The following is a 16,750-nucleotide window of genomic DNA, read 5'->3' on the forward strand; positions in this document are numbered from 1 at the left end:
TTTCTTCAAATTGGCTCTACTTTTAGGGAGGTTGATATTTTTTGCAGATTAATTGATTTTTCTATTCCATTTGGGGTATCAGAAATGAAAAATGCTTGTTGTTATGGCAAATATTGCCAATTCTTTCCAAATCCAACATGATTTGCATAAAGAAGGCTCTCTGTGATAACAATTGCCGTCCGTCTTTAACAATGTTTCATCAAAAATGAAAGAATACTGTATGGATTATAGAGCCTGGACTCGCAGGCCAATTCTGCGTTCGCATATACACTGAACATTTAACTATAGAATCCCGAATCCATCCATTGGAATTATTTATTAATTATACTTTTGCCGGCAAACAAGTCCAATTTCATCATAATGGTAAATGGAAGGCAGTTGTATAGTGCTTTATCTACACCATATGTTGTCCAACTTACTTTAACCTCCAGGATCCCTTCGCCGTACACTGGCAGAACTGAGGGTGTTGTTCCGCTGTTTGGTTTTGACCTTGCTTATGGAATGGAATATGAAAAAATGCAAAAGTGTTTTCTTCATGTCTTTAAATGAAAATCTCGGGATACAAGGCTCAAAACCGTGACTGTCCCGATTAAACAGGGACACCTGGTCACCCGATGTCCGACATCTCTCGCCAGCGATTTATTTATTTATTTTTTTTTTTAAAATAAGGTTTCTCTAATATTTGACATTTAACTTTTTTTCAGTCTTTCAAATCACTAGCTGTTGTTTCTTGTTTTTTCTCTAATTTCTCACTTGTCTGTACGGCATGCTGTTTTTTTTTTTGGAACATTCAGTTGCAATCCCGCTCTGGCTTGGCAGTTGAAAGGTTAACTAATTAATTATACAAATTTAGGTGAATTGATAATCTTCTTTAACCCTTGTGCGTTGAAATTAAAATAACTTAACAATGCAAAAAATAACCAAAATATTGTCTCTGCTTTTGAGGTGTATTAACTTTGTCATTTTTTATTTTTATTTTTACATTCAATACTGCACTAGGGTTAAGCATTTAAATGTCAGACTTTTTAATCAAAAATAAAACTTCTCAAAGGGAAGAAAACTACCAAAAGAATTTGCATAATAAATGATATTCAATGTAGCAAAACATATAAAAAAATGTACAATGTACTTGATAAATAAATACATATATTTTTACTATATATGACGGCTTAAATTTTTTAGGACGATGATTATTTTGTAATATGAGGGAATTCATTAGTATGGGTGCACCACAAATACAGTGGAACTTCCGAAGTCTACCTATTTTTTCTTTTTCAGTAAAATGTCCGCATAGAAAACAATTAAAATTGTTCCGCAGTCAAACGTCAACAAAACAAAATCTTTACAAATTCTAATATTTTATGAAACATTTTATCATTCTCAAGTAATGTGTAATGGTCATTTCCCAGTAATTATTAAATTATTAAGAAAGAGGCATGTAATGGAACATCATGTATTACATTTTTACTTAGTTTTTATGTTCGCCACCTATGTCCAAAAATGGTCAAATTGATATTTTTCATAAATCATTACTAATGGTTTGTCCCCTCTTCATCTGTTATTTTTTTCATGCAATATTCAGCAATTTAAAGTGGTGAAAGTAGTTCGGGAGCAAATCTGTTGGCGCTCTTTATTGCTTATCATGTCTGACAAGTGTTGCAAATCTCCGCCTATTTTATCATACTCCGGAAGCTGTCTGGCGTAGTCGTCACCTTTCTTGGAAGTCTGGTTTTTGTTTTTCAGACAAAAACGAGTGAAAATAGTTAGGTTAGCTATATTTAAGTTTGCTTTTTTTGCTTTGTCGCAGAAGGACCATCATGCAGATTAATATCGACTTAATCCTTGTCAACTCGTTGTTTTATTTATTGTGTCGCTCATGACGATGTTTTCTCTCTTAACTTAAAGTTGAAAGGCTTTTTGCATGGTTGGAGCTCGCGCAACTTCGATGTACGTGGCTAGCACTGGCTCCATGTACCATTTTAACCAATCACAGCGCAATAAATTCACGTTTTGACTTATATAATTAGCGGATGGTATTTTGTTGATGTGAGTGTGCAGTGGTACATAATGGGATGCTCCATTGACGTTAAATAGGAGGTTTTTATGTAAAAATGACATCACAAAAAAGACCTTAAATCACTAGAGAGTGTTTTAAGGAAGGAGGCATTTAAAAAGCCATAAAAGTGAATTAAAATCAGTCCTGAAACACACAGGGAGCAAATGCGGTGATTTTTAGACCTGATGTAATCTGGGCCCGCCCTTTGGTCCTTGTCATCATCGCATGTGCCGCAGAGTCTTGCAGTAGCTGTAGATCATTGGCAAGAGACTTCTTTGAAAGACCGGAGAGCGGGCCATTACGATAATCTTGATGACAAGATAGAAAAGCACGCATCACCGTCTCCGTGTTGGCTTCAGAGACAAACAGAGCAAACTCCGGCTCCATTTTTAAGATGATTCAAAACCTCTTTTCGTAACGTTTTTAATGTTGAGTGAATTCAAAATCCGAGTCTTGAGTGACGCTTTGATTCTTTACATATTGTGAGGGATTCAGTTCACAGTTTAAAATCAAAGTTTCTCTCTCACTCTCATTAGAATCATGATTTAAAGTATACCTCTGTTTTGTCCTGATTGAGCTGCAGGAAATGAAGTTCCATCTGTGACTTAACATCCATAATACATTTTAAAAGAGCATCGATTGGCATGAAACATGGCCATATAAAGATGTATCATCTGCATAATTTATGGAAGCTGATTCAGTGACTCCTGATCACATCCCCAAGAGGAACCAGATAAAATTTTAAAAAGCAGTGGGCCTAATATGGGCCCCTGGGGCACCCTTCATTAATTTCATTTATTCCTGAGGAAAATATATCCATCCTTCAAAAAAAATCAACCTGTTAGGTAAGAAATAAACCATGATCAACACATGTTAAACATTTGATTAAAGGTAAAGTTTACCATACCTTCAAACGACTTTTGATATGCATTTGTCTCCTGAAATGTTTCGTTAAACTCAGAATTAGTTAACTTTAGGGCTATTTGACTTTGGAGGTTCCACCGTCTACCACCTAATCTTCAAATCTAAATAGAATTCATCTACCTGCCTTTGTTCATCTTTAATCTTTCATCAACTCTTGCCAATTGCGGGTGTTTGGTCTTCACATTTTAACAGTCTTAATGTTTCAAAAGTAGAACCTATTTCTGTTGTCTATCATATCATAATGGCTTTCTCTAAAACATTCTACACAAAAAATGTCGATGTACAGGCTGTTGCTCTGCAGTAACACAAATGTCCGAGGTGGCGTCTCTATAAAGCTGTAGGAAGCGAGTGCCCATCATTGAGTGCCCTCATGAATTTGTTGTACTTGTGTGAGCGTGTGGTGCCAGCCCTTGTTGCTGGAGGAGGAGGCATGGAGGGCTCTGGGGAATGGAAAGCAAAGGTGAAGCCAGCTTTTGAACACCCTAGTCAAAGTGTTTCTCCGTTTTTTTGTTTTTGTCGCCTTAACGGTTAGGGTACGGTCTTGATTCTAGACTAAGAGTGTCGTTGAGTGTTTGTGCACTTTTGTCCGATAATAATCCAAACCATTTCTCTCCCATGCTTTCTCCCCCTGCAAGGAGCGGAAGGTACACAACCTCTGCTGTGTTTGCTTCTTAGCAGTAACATCTTATGGGTTCCTTTTTGTTTTCTATTCTTTCCTTTTACTCTTATAGCTGTGTGTCCTTTTCTCTTTGATATGAAAATTCCATGCATGCATCTATGGGCCACATTGCTTCGAATGAACACTGTTCTATTACCTTTTCAAAACTGAAAACGATTTGATCTCTGATGTGACTTCCAATGCCAATATCAAATCCGGTCGTTGTTAGCTTGGAACAGTCATTTGAGCATTAATTGTTGCATTTAACTGTTGCCCATGTATCATGGAAACTTCTCATATTTGTGCTTTATTTATTGTTATTATTTTTCTTCTGTTGCTGTTAAAAGCATTGCATTTCACGTGTAGCTTTTTTTTTTTTTAATTTACCTTTCATACTGAATAAGGCAAGTTTTAAAGTGGTTATTTTTGAACATATATATACATATATATATTTAAAGTCTCATCCAGTATTGTTGAGTTAATAATGTTCTGTCTTGTGTTGTTTTTTTTTTGTTTGTTTTTGTTTTTTGTTTTTGTTTTTAGGTTTTCATAGAGCTGAGTCACATAAAAAAGTGCAATACAGTGAAGGGAGTCTTTGTCCTGGAGGAATTTGGTAATTACACCATCTATTGATTGTAGGCCTGTACTTGGCGCGGCAGTAACTCAGCTTTATGGCAAAGAGCTAATAAGGGTTGACTAAATTGGACGTGAGCATTAAACTCATGGACACACCACAAAATGACACCTTGGATGGTGCACAAGTGGACTAGGCAGCAAAATAGGATGCATTTTAAAATAAAATTAGAGACAATGTGATTCTGTTGCTTGATAATTCCTAAGTGCCTCAAGGTAGTTACTCATATCCAAGATATATTGATTTTGTGGTAGGATTACTATAAAAATATATTTGTGCTTGTGTTAAAGTGAAAAAAAAAAACAGGATTTTGCCTTGATTTATGCTCCAGCAGATGTTTCTAAGGCCCAATCTCATTACTTCCCCTTAAAACTTTGTTTGTTGTCCTGCCCCCCCCTCTTTACCTTGTTTGGGGGAGGGATGAAGCGGGTGAAAGGTGAAAAAAAAAATCCCCCTAGGAAGTGGGAACACACGAGATCCACTACGTCATCACTTTGAGCCGCATGCAGGTTGTGTTGGAAGCAAATGCGACATTACTTCCTCATAATAACCACATTACATTATTGATTACACAATAAAAAATGGATACCAAACAATTCAGAAGCAGCCTCGCCTTGACAACGTGCCAGTGAGCGTTAAGCAACTACTTTTAAAACGCGGCAAATTACAATAACCTACAAATGAAATAAATAATTAAAAAAATAATAATATTGAAATTTTGAGTGTTATTGGTATGAAAATCAATTTGACAATTTGATAAAACCACGCATCACTACTATGAAACACAAATATATTACTTGCATTTATGCGTTTCCTGCTTCGTCACGCTCGTTGATGTCATTTCTGCACACATCGTATTTGTTGCCGAGGGGCGTGTCAGGGTCTGTCTTCGTGCTAAAGAGTCACACCCCACTTGTTTGTGACTCTACCCCCAAAAGTTTAACGGTGAATTGTCTTCTTGTTTATCACGAGCACGCATTTCAAGGGGGAAAGGACAAGACGAGACGTTAGGAGTGGTATTGGGATCGGGCCTTATAAGTCTTTGAATAGGAATGAGAAATCTGTAGTGCAGAAGGCAGCAAGCGTACTAAATTGATTTTAGTTATAACGACAGTTCCTTATTCTTTAATTATTCCACCGTGATTTTTTGGGGTGTAATGAGATTCATCTTAATGCCACCTCACCCCAGGCATAAATGCAAACTATCCATTGAAAGCAGAGATAATATGTCCTAATTTGACTTATTTTAGCTGAAGGTCAATGAATGGAGTAAACCACACGTAGTTAATTGCCGTTATTATTGATATGGATTTATATCTACTGAACAGACTAATGGAAAGAAGAGGTTAAGTAGGTTAGTCTTGTAGTTGGATGTTGTGAGGAGCAGGCACAAACGTAGCAAATAGTTTGCGAAGGTTGAAGGTAAAGCGCCAGGCTGGGTTACTGTCGTGTCTCTGTGCTGATTTTGTAATGTTGCCCTCATCTTTGCCACTATGAAAACCTTCATTCTCCAGCAGGTAAAGTGTTGTCACCTTTTTTATTCCAACAAATGATACACACAATATCTGTCCTTTCGACTCCTTCATTTTCCTGTGCTGTGCTCCCCTCATCAGCTGCGGTTCATTTGGGAGATCACCCCAGACTCCATCTCTCATGGGACATTTTTTGCCACAGCAAGGGGAGATCTTCCGAAACTGAAAAAAAAAAAAAATCATGTATTTTTTTTTTAGGGTGCTGGGAGAAGAGGTTTAACATGTCCTTCAATTGTTCAACCTCCTCTTCTCTGCTATGGGTTCAGTTACTAATGAAAAGTCAGCCTGGGGCCAAATATGTTGGGCACTTCTTCGTCATGTCCTTTCACTTTCATTTCATTGGGGTGGAGAAAAAAGTTGTCTTGTTTTTATGTCCTTTTCATATTTAAGTAATTCTCTTGAAAAACACATTTGTCCATTTTTTTTGTGGGCTATGTTTTGTCCTTGAGCAGGCTAACCTGGAGATTTATTACATTTCATGAAATTCACATTTCATTTAGGCATTCACAGCCCCACGCAGCACGTTTAATTGGCTGCAATCCCCTGAATTTAATTTCTGTCCATTTTTGACTGGTGGGGCGGGACATCGGTGGCTCACAACCTGTTTTTAATCCATGTTCAGTTTCCACTTCTTTAACACCCCAAAAACGTTCAAAGATAAACTGACTCAAGTTCCTGCTGCCCTTGAATTTCTCTTCTGTCTCTTGCATCGGCATAGTTCCTGAAACTAAAGAAGTGGTGATCCACAAGTACAAGACCCCCATGGTGAGTCCTCATCAGTCTGCCAGTGCACCACTATGTCACACAGTACTGAAAGTCCATTTTTCATATTTTCATATACATTGATTTAGCTAATAACATTCAAAGTCAGCTTTTCATGGTCTGACTTGTCGACCTAATGTTTTTGGAAGTTGCAATTTGCGGGGGATTAGGACTGGGCCGACCCGTGAATTGTAAATAGAATACAGTGGTTCCTTGAGGTACAAGTGACTAGATTTTTTTTTTAAATTTTTTTTTTAGGGGTGTGATTGAACTCGCCTCGCAACAAATCACAGTTCAACAGATTTAATATGTAACTTTTCTTCCAAAAAAAAAAAAAAAGGCTTCAAGCTGTAGGATGGCCGAGTGGTCTAAGGCGCCGCGTTCAGGACCCAGTCTCCCCAGGAGGCCTGGGTTCGAATCTCGAATTTCCCCATTGTGGGACTAATAAAGGGAATATTATTATGATTATTATTAAATTGCCACGCTCAGCTGAAAGTTTTCAAATTTAGCATCTGCGTTTCCCTAGCGCAACACCTCTCTGAGCACAAACCGGGCAGCATTTAGACAGACAATTTTGCAGAACTCACAGGCATATGTTCATCTTCTGTGAAGAAAAACTGTTTCTACCATACTGAGAAGCTGAGAGAGAAACTAACGTGTACAGTATACTAGTTGTATTTCTGACTTATACTGCCCTCATGTGGACAAGGGCTGCACACCACAATTAGCAGCACAATGTGCTTTGAAGATTAAAATTGTTCATTAGAATTCTGTGATGAATTGTATAATTATGTCATTACTATAGGTTTATAATAATGGATATTATAGCGTGATATCTTTACATTGCAACATTTTTTGAGGAGAGGCTGGAATCAATTGATGTCATTTCCGTTCATTTTGAGGTGAAAGAACATTTGAAAGAAAGAACAAGTGTTTTGGGTGGATGAGCATGGTAAGGGAAGAGTTTAAACTTACATCTCAAGGCACGACTGGAATCATTTTTAATTCTTACATAAAAATGACTTGCCATGAATGATAGTTGAAAATGTGATGTCACCATATCCGGAGATTCCTCATTGAAACTTGGCCAGGCCTTCACAGTAGGTTTCTTAGTTTTTTTCCTCTTTTTTGGGGGGGCCGGTCACAGCATTCTCCACTGGGTTGTGACCAGCCCACGGACCTATCAGTCAACAATTGTGTCGCCTTCCATCAGTCTTGAGTCGCTCAACAACATCCAACTACATGTAGGATACCGAAGGGATGAGCACATAATTGGTTCCTCTGGGAATTAATAAAATAAGCACAAACCGGGAATACTTTGGAGTAGGTGTATGCATCATTGTCAAAATTAAATAATTTACAAGAAGACATCTAAAAAAAAAAAATAAATGGGGCGGGGGGCCCCCCGTGTTTTCTACTATTTGGACAAATAAAACCAAGGTCAAGTTGTATCCGTAGTCATGAGAAGATTATATGGAGAAGGAAAGGACGAGCTCTTGATTCAAACCATTCAACGTCATTTGTCAAACATTGTTGAGGTAACGCCGTGCCATGCAACAGTCTCGCTGGTGTCTATTGATGATGTGATGGCTGACAGAAGTAACCAGAGGAACTTTGAGGCTACTGTAATACTATTTAAAACCCAATGGAGCATGCTATTCACTTCAAAAATCAAAATAAAATCAAAAGTGAAGAAAGCAAGACCGGAGAAAAGAAACCCTACTGTATATGATGAGAAAACTTTTATTAACAATGGCAGCACAGAATGTCTAAGGATTGAATTGTGTTTGCGTTGTCTTATTTTGTGGATCTGATCAGTGACTGATGGCCGATTATGCATGAGATGCAAAATATTTTCCGATCCGATGGAGCTGAACAGATCTGTAAAAGGTCTAGCATAACAGACCCAGCATTCATCAAAAAGTTATTGTAAGTCACATGATATACAGTTTGATCATTAATCCTGCTTTAATATAAGGCATTAAAAAAAATGGCTGTTTACCGCACCTTAAAAAAAAAAAAGTACCTAAATACATGTTTAAAAAAGATGAAATGCTAATCAATTGTATGACTGCAGTGATTCTTTCTTGCAACTTGTACGTGTGGGAAACCAGGTTGCAATAGTTCTACACATAGCACACCTTGAGAATTACTGTACTAAGGAAATGCGTAGTTCTCAAAAAAAATGAAGTATGGTATTCACTTTGCATTAGTTCCAAGGTGGTGCAAAATCCACACGAGCGTTGCGGTTTTTTGACAATTACGACCTCCTCAGTTTACGATGGTCCCGGGATGCAATCTGCAGCAAACCAAACATGTCCTGAAAGCCGAGTGGAGTTGCTTTGGTTAGGTCACTACATGAATGGCACGGAGTCCCAGTTTGAGTGACAGTACACCATGTTACGTTGGCATTTAAAGTTTGGGGTCACTTGGAAATGTATTTCTTTTTTTTAATGAAGATACGTATTGTCTGTTAATATGGTGTAAAAAAAAATATATTTGTGAGTGACCTCGTAACTTTTAAACTGCGGTAATTTGTTCTAAGTTTGCACACCCTTGCAGAATTTGTAAAATATTGACTATACCGTTTCTAAATCTTAGTGATAGATAACTAAAAACACCGGATCAAATGCACATAGCCTTGAATGTTTGGCCTCATAATGTCTGTTTGATGTGAACAGAATAATGATCAAAATGACTCGTTTGATCAAATAGCTCGAGGTCATTAAACTTTCTAAAGTGTGTTTTTTTTGTTTTTATTATGATGTAAATGATCTAACCACTTCACTCACTATAGTCAGCGTGATGAGGAGATCCAAGGCACTTAATAGCGATATTGACCCAATTGTCAAAGGATGACTGCAGGTCAAAGTTAGTCGTACATGATTCATTTCGAAAAATGACAAAAATATTAGAAACTCTGATAAAGATGGGAACATGTTTGGTTGTGTGGATGCCAGGCCACGGTCGGATAGAATGACAAAGATAGCAGCAAGGTTACGTCAACTTGTGCCAGGTAAACCCAGTTTGACCCTTTGAATGCAGTCCTTTGAATCTTTGTATCAGGTGTTTGACCAATTAGTCAATTTCCATGTTTAATTCCGATGAGACCAAGACCACAGCTAACATCTATCACCTCTTCCTCGTCTTGTGCAGGCCCATCAAATCTGTTACTCGGTCCTCTGCCTTTTCTCCTACGTGGCAGCTGTGAAGGGGAAGGAGACGGAAGGAAAAGCCAAGATTCTATCGCCACGACCCCTCCCGAGCTAGTGCACCCTCTACCCCCCTTGGACTCCCGCCCCGTCCTCCTTCATGTGCCTCTGCTTGAGTTCCAACTCCACAGACAATCCCTCAGTGACATGGAAGCACACAAATCAGTGTAAATATTGGCCTGTTTTAGACCCTCCGTGTTCTGGTGTAAATATTCTTTCCCAGGAGGTTTGTCCTCATCTCTTTTAAGTCGTCCGCCCTCCGACCAGATGGTCTTAGAGGAACCGAGTGCATGCCGGTCCCATGCTCACCGCCCTCTCCTCATAGAACTTGGTGTGATTGTGTGCTTATTTAACGTGACGTGGCTCTCTGCTAACACGTGCGCCGCCAATGGAACGTGTTCTCTTGCTCTTAGCTCAGTCCCCCGGGCTGATTTGCCGTTCTAGTTCCACCGTAACTTCGTCTGTGCTCTGCTGTATGTTACATGTTACTATGACCATTCAGGAATAAATATTATATATATATATTTACATATATAGTATTTATTTAATATATACATATTGCTGTATATTTCTGAAAAGAAATACCCGTAAATATTGAATTGCCTAAATGTGCAATAAGAACTTGTTAGCCATTTCTCATCTGGCTCTCACAAGGTGAACAATGTCAGTGAGAACTAAAACATTTGTCGATTGAGGTGATACGACATCGGTGTGATGTGATTGTTTGTCTTGTCAGCGTGTGGACCTTGTAATCCTTCGCTAGATTGGTCACACTATAGAAACCCGCTCCATAAAGTGTTGAATGTGACCCTCAAACTCGAGACTCCAGATACAATGCACTTATTAGACTTCACTCCAGGCAGACCTCAGTAGTAATGCTTGGGTATGTACAATTTTGGTCTTTGGGATTAACGGTTATCACATGGCCACTTTGTAGTCGGGAGAGTGATAAATAGCGATTCTTCCACAAAGGAAGTAAAGAAATGAACACTGACAAAATGGTGGGACAACATTTTCTGGAGCATCTCAGTTGTCATCCCTTAATAATAAAAGATTCTCATTGCTCATCCTCAATTTTGGCTGCGTGTGTGTTTGCGTGTTAAGTGGTTCCTCCACATCCAGTAATACATTGGTACAAGCCTGTATTTTTAGCCATAGACTGTAAACAAGTGAATAAGTAGGAAGTGCTACTAATTCCATCCCATCTTTCACAATCAGCCTGAATCCAAAATTGAATGTGGGGCTGCTACAAAGCTTTGAGGATCAGTGGACCTTTCCAATGTTTGTCATTGTGTTGACTGGCAACTTGTCTTGTGAGGAAAGAAATGCCAAGTGAGTGTTCTAGTAATTGGACTATTTAAAAAAAAAATATGTACAGCTTTAGTCGTCTAATAAAGTGGTCCAATATGGAGCTCCGTCTTCTTGATTCTTTGGAAAAACTACATTAGACACAAACTGCTAAAATGTTGCTTTATTGTCAATGTAGTAAAACAAACACTTGGTGTTGATTTACAGACCACTTTGACTGCACAGCTAGTGTGCATCTGATTTAAGCCCAGTGAAAAAGGATAAAAGCCACAGGATTACATCCAAAAATGAACAACCTAGTTGATCGTTGGGCTTACATGACTGAATTGCATGAACATGAATAACTTTGTCATGCATCAGGAAAAGGATCTGGTTGCATTTGATTGGAAGAACAGATTTCATAGACATCAAAAGTGAGATATAGAAAACCCCCACCTGTTGGGAGATTTAAGACCTCTGCTGGTGAGTTAGGTCCCTGCCAGACGCTTCAAGTGTGTGAAGCACTCCCATTAAAAGTAAGGCAACTTTTCACTTTATAATCGATATATAAGCATAGCGATGCTGGTGAAAACATATACTTTGTATAACTTTTTCATATACTTAAAAGATGTTTGACTTTGAAAATATTTTATCTGTGGTTTTGTAAAATTGCTTCAAAGCAGAGTTTATAAATGGTTAAATAAGAGCTTTGCGCTACAGGTTCAAACTCCTCCAACTATGTCATGAAGGCAATTTAAATGCTATGCAGTGATTAAAGTGTCGCTACTTGACTGTCATTAACATGTCGTGGTTCAGCGTAATTGACGCAGGTACGGAGTATCCGGAGGCGAGACATGACTTCGTCCCAATCCAGGTAGGCACCCTCCAGGTATCGCACCCTATTCGGCATGCTCACGAAGCTCTTTCGGCCGTGCAGAAGGCGCCAGTTGTCGAACGTCACCATATCACCTGGAAAGCAAGCACAACCATTGGTGAAAGATAAGTTAGTAGTGTATGAGAACCTGCTGCCATTTTCCATTTGACTGATGAGTGTCATACACTATTCCCTACCATTTTATGATTGTTTTGAGGGTGGGATGTATCTATCCCCCATGAAAAAATTGTGGCATCTAGAGGTGATTCTCAACCTTTTAGGGTAGACCAATATTTCAATTATTAACTGATTTTTGCTAATTGTGGTAGTTCTTGGTCCCTAATGTCCATAATGGGGGAAATTCACTGTTTATAGCCCACTGTATTAAAAAAAATATTTATAAGTTACCTGTACTGCACAATGATGAAGGAATAGGGAATGGTGCGGCCTTCGACGCTCAGTCAACATCTCTCATTTCAATAATACTTTTAACTACTACTTTCCTATTAACCAGGGGTTTGGCTGCTTCTTGTGGTATCTTAGGGTAGGTAGGCACAAAAAGAAGCAAATATCTGAGGACATATATAGCGTAGTTTGTTCTACATTTTCAGTTTAAACTATTAATACAGGCAAAGCTGACAAATATTAGTTTTCTCACTCTTCAAGGCAGTTTTCCAAATAGAACACAAATGAAATGTTATCTTGCAGCAGCAGCAGAGCTCTGGGAAAACAGTTGACGCTGACCTGACTGCATCTTGTAGGTGACCACATTCTCGGGTTGCTTCATGATGTCCGCGTAGGCCTTGAGTGCTCTGTAGAAGGGTTGGACTTGATGAAGAGTGAGATTGAGCACCGAATCCCTGGTGGCGTTGTTGTAGTTTATCCTCACAACTTGACCCTGCTTATTAATTCTGATCACAAAATTCAACAAGGGTGAAATGCCAACAAAAGATGACGACAACAAAATAATAATACTTCAACACAGCCACCAAAACGCCTTATTTTAACATGAAATATCAAAACAGCTTCCATTATGATGTGGTGCAGTTTTTCACCACTCAGACACGACATTTAAGAATAAACAGATTATGTTGGTCAGTCCAATGAAAAACTAAGTGATTATCAAGATGCTTGCAGGCTCTTTCAGAATGTTCTTGGACTGGCTGGCATTCGATTTAAGAAAGCCAGAACACTAAAAGTGTAGGGCAGCAGATGGCAGTGTTCCCCTTTCTTATCTGTACACTCAAAACTACTTGGTGAGGTGTACTCGTTGTTCCATTGAGTGGACCCTTGACCAACCACCACCCTCACCCCAAAAAAGAACAATTTACATTTTTGGGTGCAAAGTTACAATTATTAAATCACTACCACCTCTCAACATTGGTGAGCAGCGGCTCGACTCCCAACTTTTCGCACCCAAATTCTAAGAAAGCCATGGCATCCTGATGAGGAAACTCATTTTTGTCATGAGTTTGTTCTTTCGGTCACATGCCACAGGTTGCAAACAAAGTTGAGGTTAGCAATGTAGCAGGACCTGTAAATCGAGAGTTTCACCTTTCGTCTCAGCTCCACCCACACCATAACAGAACAATCGTGTCTGGATCACAGCAGACGCTGCACCGATCCGCCTGTCAACCTCCCTGGCCATCCCGACCCCCGAGATACTTGAACTCCTCCACTAGAGGCAGGATCTCATCCCCGACCCGGAGAAGTCTAATTTTTCATGTTTGGAGGTGTTGATTGCTGTTTGTGGGTGTACGTGTTTTTTGACATGCCGCCTCTCTCACTCAATAATGCTCTTCTTGGACTGCAGCAGGAAGTCACAGTAGTCCCTCCCCGTGTCGGTGAAGTCCACCAGGAGCGAGGTGAGCGTGCGGAAAGCCTCGGGGTCTTCGCGCCGCAGCTGCTCAGCCGTGTGGAAGCCATCAACCACCACACTGTCGCCGCCCTCTTCGGCTTGGCCGATGCAGTGCAGAAACTGCACCTACGCTCAACGCACCAAGATAATGCGCTCTTTACTAAGCATTCCGCACACAAATACAAATACTGCTGCTCATATTGAGGCACGTGACTTTGAATGTACTCACTCCAGGGGCAAAGTGTAATGCAGGGTAGTCTGTGTGGGGACTGAGACTTTCTGAAGTATAGGCCACATTGTTGGCCATGTACTTGTCCTCAACGTGCCATGTATGCCTGAGGACAGCAATAGGAAAGAACATGACATGAACAAGAGCATTCATCAGTACAGGTGATACTGAGTCAGACACAGATGTGAAACAGTTCACAGAAACAGTGATTACGCAACGAAATATGATCCAGCCAGCCATCTTTTATGGCACTTTTCTTCATTAGGCTTGCAGGTCAGCTGGAAATGACATCTTTACACTCGTTTGAGACACAAGCCTTCTGGTGCACTTTGTTACAGTTGCTGTCAGGGATTGTTTAGTGAACTGCATTAACTGCCAGCCTGCCTGCACAGCAAGGTTATTACAAGGTTACTACAACCAAACTAAACAAAAAAACTGTTTTGTTAATGAAATAAAAACAGAAATATTTGCAAAAAAACGAACTGAAACTGCATCTTATGTTTATAAAACTATATATAGGACTGCATCTATTCATGCACGTAGCCTGGACAGGAAAGCTCTTGCTCCAGTGTTGATGTATAAAGTGGAAACCCAACAATCCATCCCTTAAATTCGAGTCAACGAACTTGACCACCGACAACAGGTGCAATTACGATCGTCAGCATTCCATTCCAGTGTAACAATGGATTGTGGAAGCGCCTAAAAGCCAAAAGTGGCTATTGTGCAAATATGTTATTTCTTGGAGGCTAAACAGAGTCACTTTAGAATTTCTGAAAGCACGATATTGTATGTGGCAGATGTCTTAAGCCTCGTCATCTATCAAGAGAAGTTTTTTTCCCCCCCGACCTTGACATCAACGCATCTGCTTTCTTTGTCCAGAATATCTTTGCCTTTGTCCTTTTAAGAGTGAACTTTCTCTTTGAGGTGCAGGTAGACAGCTGAGCCTTAATCTGAAGATTTAGCTTGTCCATGTTGTGACAAGTGCCTGTCAGTGGTTGCTTGGCTTTAACAATACTCTTTATCCATGAGTGCATTCCTCACTGAAGTTGACAGAATACAACAGGGGTCACCGAACCTTTTTGAAGCTGAGAGCTACTTCTTGCGACCTGATTGATGGCTGCCAGCTTAATACATGCTTTTGAAATAAAAAATGTGTTCATTACCTTTAATAATTGCATTGTTAGGGCCTGACCGATTTAATCGACCGATATTAGCTTTTGTAAAATAGTCAAATATCAGGGGAAAAAATTTTTGATTTTTATTTATTTTTGTACATACTAACACACTAAAACATAAGCAAGATGACATTCAAGCACATACCCACAAGCAAAAAAGGAAAATCAGACAATTAGAAGAATTCTTTCTCTTGGTACTGTGTATGTTGACGTTAAAGTAATCATGTGACACGTTATCTTATGCACCTTGAAAAATCAGTTCAAACTTATCTAAAACGGCTGCCACTAAATGACTTTTAAAGGAGTTCAGAGGCTCCTTTCCATGTCCTCCATCTGATGATTGGCAAGAATGGGGCGATACCGGGCAGCCCATGGCAGAATCATGTTTTTGTCTGAAACATGTTCCCATGAACTGAAAAGATGTGGTGTTAAGATAAAAGGTTCAGCAAATCACACTATGAACAGAACGTGTGGCACTGTAGGCTGTTCTGTTAGATGTGTTGAAAACAAGAGCCGAGTGCTAACGAGGTAACGTTCGCTCCCATGTTCTGACGATGAGAAACAGACAGCTCTTTACTTCCAACCCTGTGAGCTCATCCTCTGGCAATGGAAAGGCGCCATGCTCCAAACCTCTGTTCTGACTGAGTGCAGCAGGTAATTCCTCTGGTTGAAAACAGCTGGAATGATTTTGGCTTGCTTTTCCCGTCCGCGTCTTCGTGTAATAAACCAAAGCGATCTACTCCAGAGAGATACACTTGCCAGGGGACTTCACTCTTAGATTTTCAGAGGAAGCCAAATAAATCAGTGCAATGGACAAAGCGCACATTTTCTAACAAATGTTTCCATAGTTTTTTGGATTCCTTGGAAAACAGATATAAATAATATATCAAGTTTTATTTAATAACCCTGGGCTGAGCTCCGGAGCTCTAGATCATGCTCCTGTGGAAAACTCACCATTTGAGCATTTAGTGAAGCCGCAGCTTATTTAAAGGTGGCTTGGCTGCTGTTGACAGGCGCGCAATGGGGGAACGTCACTGATTCTTACCCGTAGAACGTCAGTCTAAGGTAACCGATCCTCTCGGCAAGTCTGGTCACTTGGCCTTTCTCTGCCGGAGCGCCTTTCAGGTAGACGATACCAACGCGCCTCAGCGCCACAAGCCACGCCAGCGCGGCCTTGTCATCATTGAGGATGTCCTGGAAGTTGGCAGTGGGAATACACAGTTTGCTGTTCCAGTAGGAGCGCTCTGAAACCAGAAAATGACAATGCAATTAGAATTAGAATCGGCACACTTACATTTTCTCCAAAATGGCGTTTCCAAGTTGTTCTGCAAAACTGCTCTGTTACAGTGTACTGAGATGCGCTCTAGTTTTAGGTGTGATTAATTTACCATGATTAATTACAGTGAACATTAAGTTTCCATCTCTAGTGATGATAATACTTATTCACTAAATATTGTTGGAATCCCATCGCCTCAGTTATTTTCAAGCCCTGACAAGATACTACAGAGTTGCCAAAGATGGCTCGCCGATAATTGCCTCTAATGGGTCA

At 39.7% G+C, this 16,750-nt stretch overlaps 2 protein-coding genes across 26 annotated transcripts in view; one reads left to right on the forward strand and one right to left on the reverse strand.

Annotated features, from left to right (window-relative positions):
• madd (MAP-kinase activating death domain) overlaps positions 1 to 11,189 on the forward strand; it is a 39,270-nt gene extending 28,081 nt beyond the window's left edge. For 18 of the 23 annotated variants that reach the window (XM_088296376.1, XM_088296368.1, XM_088296375.1 and 15 more), the window contains 3 exons: positions 4,182 to 4,251; positions 6,523 to 6,569; positions 9,723 to 11,189. In XM_088296376.1, the coding sequence (XP_088152502.1) occupies positions 4,182 to 4,251; positions 6,523 to 6,569; positions 9,723 to 9,836 (231 nt within the window). In that variant the 3' untranslated portion in view covers positions 9,837 to 11,189. The remainder of the gene's footprint in view (positions 1 to 4,181; positions 4,252 to 6,522; positions 6,570 to 9,722) is intronic. The other 5 variants (XM_088296382.1, XM_088296383.1, XM_088296390.1 and 2 more) reach the window with 1 other exon arrangement.
• Positions 11,190 to 11,662: 473 nt separating this feature from the next.
• The window catches only part of bbox1 (gamma-butyrobetaine hydroxylase 1), a 58,500-nt gene continuing 53,412 nt past the window's right edge, over positions 11,663 to 16,750 (reverse strand). For 2 of the 3 annotated variants that reach the window (XM_088296391.1, XM_088296392.1), the window contains 5 exons: positions 16,247 to 16,445; positions 14,027 to 14,132; positions 13,727 to 13,923; positions 12,684 to 12,850; positions 11,663 to 12,034 (listed from right to left, as the gene is read on the reverse strand). In XM_088296391.1, coding sequence (XP_088152517.1) covers positions 11,838 to 12,034; positions 12,684 to 12,850; positions 13,727 to 13,923; positions 14,027 to 14,132; positions 16,247 to 16,445 — 866 coding nt within the window. In that variant the 3' untranslated portion in view covers positions 11,663 to 11,837. The remainder of the gene's footprint in view (positions 12,035 to 12,683; positions 12,851 to 13,726; positions 13,924 to 14,026; positions 14,133 to 16,246; positions 16,446 to 16,750) is intronic. The other variant, XM_088296393.1, reaches the window with a different exon arrangement.

This window comes from Idiotropiscis lumnitzeri, chromosome 5 (assembly GCF_059441095.1).
Source record: "Idiotropiscis lumnitzeri isolate Australia: NSW breed Sydney's pygmy pipehorse chromosome 5, RoL_Ilum_1.0, whole genome shotgun sequence".
NCBI classification, from domain to species: Eukaryota; Metazoa; Chordata; class Actinopteri; order Syngnathiformes; family Syngnathidae; genus Idiotropiscis; species Idiotropiscis lumnitzeri.